Below are 7,159 nucleotides of genomic sequence, written 5' to 3'. Positions count from 1 at the left end.
TCGCGCCTTATAAATAGAGCCTCCATCCAGGGAGGACAAGATGAGGAGTGACAACCAAACGAGAAACGTCTGGTCACTACTTCATGATCTCTGTGAGAAGGATGCAGCAACAAGCTCTTCGAGTGTCCAGCCGGAGCGCCTTCCCCATTGTCAAATGGATGGAGAGGTGGACTGAGGGCATATCAGCCAGTCCGGAGGCGACCAAGCAGCAGGCAGTGAGGACTTTGGATGACATGCCCGGTCCGTCGGTCGCCAGCTTCGCCTGGGACTTATTCGCCAGGCGCGGTCTGTCACGACTGCATGAGTTGCAAGTAAGTAAGCTCCTGCAGCCACAGTGAACTAATGGGGGAAAAGCATCCTGCACAGAGGTACAGGGGGTTGAATGAGGTTTTCTGCATTTCAGAAAACATTCTGTGCATATAGGTGGTTTGTGATGGGGTGGAAATAAGAAGTGGTCACAGGCAAGCTCCACTTTTTAATCTGAATATTTTAAAAACTGAAGTTGCTTATAGTTTCATTTTCTGCAGTCAGTATGTCTCATACATTAAGAAGTTCATTTGTAGTGTACGTGGACTGAAGCTTTCTCACTTTAGAAAGCTGGGTACTGCACCATGCCCAGTTTCCAAACTGTGAAGTCACACCTCTCAAACTCAGATTTTAGATGAACACAGAAAAACTTTCCCTGGTCTTGAATGTGAAAACAGCCTCCTGCTGTCACAATCTGCACATACGGTAGCCTACAATTTTCTGCACATCGAAGAGCAAATATCCAAGTGAAGTAACAATAAGGAAAGTCATTTTGAGTTGGGGGGGATAAAATATATCCAAGAATTTCTGTTACTGGTGGCCTGCATCGTACAGTATACCAAGATTGTTAAACCTAGGGTAAAGTCATAAAGCCACCACCTGTTGATATTTTAACATGCCTGATAATAAATAAAGAAAATGATCTGTCTGTCTATTATGTACATTATGATGAATGAAAATACTCTAATCATTTAGAAAGGACATTTTCGTTTCTGCACTGGGCTTCAAACTGAGAGTGCATTCAAATCTGATGCCAGTCATCTCATAACCTGCATGGCTTTTAAAAGGTCAAACCTCATTCTCATGTCCCAGCTGGCAGGAGTGCAGAGGTACGGCTCCATGTGGAAGGCGAGCTTCGGCCCCATCCTGACAGTCCATGTGGCTGATCCAGCACTCATCGAGCAGGTCCTGAGGCAGGAGGGCCAGCACCCCATGCGTTCTAACCTCTCCTCTTGGAAGGACTACAGGAAGCTCAGAGGACATCACTATGGACTTCTGACATCGTGAGTGTTGCATAATCACATGCATGGATTTGGACTCAAAGCAAGTCTAATGTCTTTACCTTCAGGGTTTCCCCAGTCTTTGTCCTCTCCTCTCTTTCTGTGTCAAATCAGACTGATGTAAATAAATAACAGTGATCATAAAACAAAGTCATACCTTTCAAATTCAAATCAAAGATAAGCCACTCAGATGACTGACCATCCTCTTCTCAGCTTTAGTCACTTTTTATGAAACTATTTTGATCAAAAACACAACTGTAAAGTATGCGCTTTAATTACAATCCAAGGCTTCACTAAGTGTGGAGTTTACCTTTGCTGTATGCCTGGTGTAACAATCTTTTACTTTGTGTGTTCCTAGTGAGGGGGAGGAGTGGCAGGCAGTGAGAAGTCTCCTGGGGAAGCACATGCTGCGGCCAAAGGCGGTGGAAGCTTATGATAAAACCCTGAACAGTGTGGTCAGTGACCTCATTGCCAAACTTCGCCTCAGCAGACATCCTCATGGCCTCGTCACTGACATCGCCAGAGAGTTCTATCGCTTCGGCCTCGAGGGTAAGGTTTCATGTAATCTGAGGAGTGGCACTACAGGATGTACCACACCATGTGAATATTGGTTATTAGGCCCAGCCAAACGCAGGAAGCAATATTATTATCACTGACATTTTAAACATATATGTTTTTCAAAGCCTGACATGCTGTAATAATTTCAACATTTCCATCCTAGAGTAGCACCGAGTAACTTTTATCTCTCCTTTCCAATGGAGGAAAAAGTATTCAGATGTATTTTTTTAAGTAAAAGTGGTAATACTGCACTATAGAAATACAAGTAATAACAAGTTAGTAGTACGAGTCACAGTCAACTGCACATGCTCAAGATTTTGTGTGAGCTCTCAGCTTTGTTGTGGTAGCTAGTCATGCTCAGGTCTGGCGTTTGGTAATGAAGACGTATGTCACCCAGTAGAGCGCCATGTTTCACTGATGTGTTTTTAATTGTTTTTGAACAATAGTGGAGGTCTGTCACAAGCTGATCCAGGACTAAACAGGTGATAGACATTAACCATGAGCAGAGCCAATTCATTGTCACTTGTAGTCTCTGTATGGAGACTGCTATATATACTATTAATATAGAAAATGGCCGGCCTTATCCTTTAAGCCCTAGCACCAGCCCAGACTAAACACACTTCTATTTCAATGAATATGCAGTCAAATGCACACCTCTCAAACATTTCCTCTACCACTGTCAAAATGATTATATTGTTGAAAGGAAGCTGGACTGAGAACCAGACTGTGACATGGGGCTGAGGATACTGATACCATTTTACTGGACTTGTGATAGAGATGCACTGATTGAAATTTTCTTGTCCGATTCCGATTTGTCTGACCTGTAAACAGGTGCAACAGGTAGTAGAAACAGAAGAATGTCTGTTACATCAGTCCTACTGAGCACACAGTTCTTTTTGAAGTGTGTGTAGTTTTTATTTGCTGTGTTTTACCACGGGTTGGATACACTCTGCATATACATGTATTTCATGTGTAGCCAGTAATTCCCTCATTGGGTACAGGAGCGCAAGTCTTGCTCAAAGCGGACACGAGATGCTACGTGCTGCACACACTTTCGGACTGTGCCACCGCATGCACAACTTGAACTGTTATGCTTCTAAATCTGATCGGCACAGAATCTGGATTTTCAGAGTGATTGGCCACCGTTCAAGGATGAGCACACTGAAAGTCAGCCATTTCCATCAGTGCATCACTAACTCATGATGAAAAAACTACTTGTTTACTTAGGAGAGCGACTGGCTAATTGTCTGTTATATAGCATAACAGTAGATGTTATAATAGATGTGATGGAGAGGATGACAACTTGTGGATACATCTATTACCTCATTATGTCTTTGTGCATCCACAGCTTTCAGTACCTCAACCCTTCATGTCGTCTTGTCCTCGCTTTATCATTGACTCTCCTTGTTTTGTTTTGCTTTTTCACAGGCATTTCTTCTGTGTTATTTGAATCCAGAATTGGTTGTCTGAATCTGGTTGTTCCTGAAGAGACAGAGCGTTTCATCCGATCCATAAACACCATGTTTGTGATGACACTTCTCACCATGGCCATGCCAAGTTGGTTGCACCAGCTGTTCCCTAAACCCTGGAACGTGTTCTGTCGCTGCTGGGACTACATGTTTGACTTTGGTAAGTTATTTATCCTCAACATTTAAGTGCGCAAACCTCTCCCAAGGCAGTTCAGTTTCAGGCAGAAACCTCCATCACTATTAATAGAATGTCTTATATATTTTACACAAAATAAAAATTAAATTACATTCGTTCTCATTGGCTATTACTGGTTTCCACTCAGCTCTGGGTTGTCATCCCACTCACTCTTACACTACATTAAGACTTGTCCTGATCTGAGAGGTAAACATGTTTAATATAATCATACTGGACCAAACTGGGTCAGGAAGATTCAAGTCCTTACCCCTTACATGCTACAAGATCGTCTGCATTGAAACTGACATGGAGTCAGATCTGGAACATCAGTCATGATGGTTAAATTATGGTTAGAATCAATAGTTAATATAATAATAGTTGCATTCGTTTCCCAGAAATCTAGAGAGCAGATGTCTCCATTGTGTGAGCATGTCTAGAACATAATCAGAGGGCAATAAATTTGTGGTTTTAGATGCTAATGATACAAAGGTACTAAGATGATAATGGCTATACCACCTGTGTCTGTAGCAAAAGGTCACATTGACCAGCGTCTGAAGGCTGAGGCAGAGAAGATGGCCCGTGGAGAGAGGGTGGAGGGCCGTTATCTGACCTACTTCCTGTCCCAGACAGGGTTGCCCATGAAGACTGTCTACAGCAACGTCACAGAGCTTCTTCTTGCAGGAGTCGACACAGTAAGAATCTCTGTCTTCTTCTTTGCTGGACTCTGTTGTCAGTTTAATAGTTTTTTAACCCTGTTATACCACACCTGTTTTCAGATCTCCAGCACATTGTCTTGGTCATTGTATGAGCTGTCACATCACCCTGAGGTGCAGGCCTCGCTCCGGGACGAGGTGTTAAGTGTACTGGAAGGTCGAAGGATACCAGAGGCAGCAGACGTGGCTCGCATGCCTCTCCTGAAGGCCACAGTTAAAGAAGTACTCAGGTATCAATCAGATGGTTCAGCCTAGTTTGCTAAAGACATCTACTTCTCAGCTTGTAAGTTCACTTGTGCTTATGTTATCGAGCTTTTCTTTTGCAGGTTATACCCTGTTATTCCTGCTAATGCAAGGGTCATTACTGACAGAGATATCCAGGTTGGAGGCTACCTCATCCCTAAGAATGTAAGTGTTTTCAGGGAATACGTGTAGTCATACAGTACCTTGTGATAGCTAGGAGGTAGTTCAGTCTGTACTGGGCTGAATATGAATGTTATATTTATGTTTCACATTTGTAATGCAGCACATATCTGACTGTAAAATCCTTTCACCCAGACTCTGATTACGCTGTGCCACTTTGCAACATCACGGGATCCAGCTGTGTTTCCAAATCCAGATGACTTCCAGCCTCATCGATGGTTGAACAAGGACCAGACTCACCACCCGTACGCCTCTGTACCCTTTGGGGTGGGAAAACGCAGCTGTATAGGTCGACGCATAGCTGAGCTGGAGCTCTACCTCGCTCTTGCCAGGGTGAGATGACTGGTCTTGATCAGATGAAGTACTTAGTAATATATACAGTATACAGTAGTTTTTAATTTGACCAGAAAGACTTTTTTCTTCGCTTGTTGAGATTACTAAGTAGCTTTAAAATCAAATCTGGTTTATGGCTCAGCCAATCATTTTAGTGGACAAAGGATGATGATACACAAGTAGAGAACACCTTATTTGTGGACGAATAATGTTCATCAGTGTTGGAAAAAAGATGCAAATCCTCAGTTATACTTACATTTTTATTACACTGCTTCACTGTGTTTATTCAGCAGTAACTGAAATGGAATCATCACAGTGGCAGCTTTCATAAAAACAAATATAAAGTAAATAACACATTTTGTTATGTGCTGCATGTACACAGATTATTCGAGTTATTTAACAAGCAAACTAGATTGTTTACAATTTGCGTGTCAGAGAGTGCAGTATTTCTGAGAAACCCTCTTGCTGTGCATTTTCTTGGAATGTGAAAAGAAGGGGCTTTGGTTAAGAGTCACTACCCAGCACTTTGCACATGAGAACTTGATTTTTTTTTACATTTTAATTGCCCTGTAATAAAAATCCTTCTTCCCTGTTTATGCTCTCATTAGATCCTAATAGAGTTCAACGTGAAACCAGACCCAAAAGGGGTTTCTGTGAAGCCCATGACACGGACGCTTCTAGTTCCTGAGAAAGTCATAAACCTCCAGTTTATTGAACGATGACCTCCTCTCCCCAGATGATCAGTTACGTGGCTGTGAGCCTCTTGGCAGCGGCAGGCACTAGTAGGTGGACTTATCACTGGAGCTGTGACCCTGCTGCACAGAGTTGGTCATATCAGATTGGACCTTTGACCTTTCATACAACAAAGGCCAAAGCCCTCCATACCTGTAGCCTCATTTCTAAAGGCTGAACATTTGAAGAAGGACAAATCAATGAAGGATGAAGAGTGAAGGCTCATCACTCTGGCTAGGAGTGATGCGACCCATAAGCACTTATTTGCCTAGAAGCCCGGACAAAGCCAGTGTTCTCCATTATAGTTCAGCATACCATGTTACATCTCATCTTGGAACTTGATGCAGTATCTCAGCTGATTTCTTTCTGAATCTGGTAATCCCTTCTCAAACCTGATTATGAACTGTGATCGTCTGCACTGTTAACTACACACAGCAATATCGGCAGTCTTCTGTGTGTCCTGAACATGCTTCATTCCAAGAGTGTTTCTGTATATATTATATATTAGTATATGTTCTGTATACTAAGGGGCACATTACACATCACTCTAAGTATGAGTAACGCAGTGCACCATAATTTATTAAATAGTATTAGCCAAGCCCCAGACTGGTACATTGAGATACTGTTTCTAATATTGCCAGCTCTTACTGAGCTACTGTGAAAGGGTTGTGCAGATATGATGTTCATTTGTGTATTTTATAAAAAGGCAGCTGTTGAAATTATTCCAGTGTAGGAATACCTAGTGCCACTAAAATCCCAGGAACAGGCTCCTCTGCACTCAGGTTTTGTATATCTATTTGTATTGTTTTAAAATGTAAATGTTTGCCACAATTCAACAGCACAGTGTAATGTAAGTTTATCATTCTTTAATCGTTTTTTTTTACATGTGAGCCTGCTATACACATAAGTGGCATATACTAGCTATTTTATAAACTTGGAAAGCTTCAGTATCTGAACTCTATTTATTATAATATAACACAGTTTGAATAAATACAAATTTTCAAGTTGCACCTCTGCCTATGTGTTGGTTTTATTTGAGCTAATTATGAGAATCCAGTTTATATTAATTGTTTTGTTTTATCATAATGCCCACTTGACTTATTAAGACAAATATTTCCCTCTGTCACAGTTCACAGTTCAGCATTCACATCTGCTTTAACATCAGCTGTAGCGGATTAAATGTAACCTGTTAAACATTGTCATTAGTTTGATGCCAGTGAAAAACCACCAGGCACATAGGCAGTGACTTCTGAGAAACACAGCTCTGAGTATCAAAGTTCCTGTATAGCATGTGGTATGTGCAACATGAGCTGTGCTGCAGCAGCTGTGGGTCAATATCCATCCATCCATCCATCCATTTTCCTCCGCTTATCCGGGACCGGGTCGCGGGGGCAGCAGTCTAAGCAAAGATGCCCAGACTTCCCTCTCTCCAGACACTTCCTCCAGCTC

The 7,159-nt window shown here is 42.0% G+C and overlaps 1 protein-coding gene across 1 annotated transcript; it reads left to right on the top strand.

Annotated features, from left to right (window-relative positions):
- cyp27b1 (cytochrome P450, family 27, subfamily B, polypeptide 1) lies at nucleotides 1-6,648 on the top strand. The gene is made up of 9 exons (XM_020593017.1): nucleotides 1-311; nucleotides 1,120-1,310; nucleotides 1,666-1,856; nucleotides 3,294-3,494; nucleotides 4,038-4,201; nucleotides 4,286-4,452; nucleotides 4,549-4,630; nucleotides 4,781-4,978; nucleotides 5,587-6,648. The coding sequence occupies exons 1-9, from the start codon at nucleotides 84-86 to the stop codon at nucleotides 5,698-5,700; spliced, it is 1,536 nt and encodes a 511-aa protein (XP_020448673.1). The 5' UTR covers nucleotides 1-83; the 3' UTR covers nucleotides 5,701-6,648.
- Nucleotides 6,649-7,159: the final 511 nt, after the last annotated feature.

The sequence above is a fragment of the Monopterus albus genome, unplaced genomic scaffold (genome assembly GCF_001952655.1).
Source record: "Monopterus albus unplaced genomic scaffold, M_albus_1.0 scaffold18.1, whole genome shotgun sequence".
Classification (NCBI taxonomy): Eukaryota; Metazoa; Chordata; class Actinopteri; order Synbranchiformes; family Synbranchidae; genus Monopterus; species Monopterus albus.
Note: the sequence above shows the minus strand (reverse complement) of the source record. Positions and strands in the feature narration are given on the sequence as shown.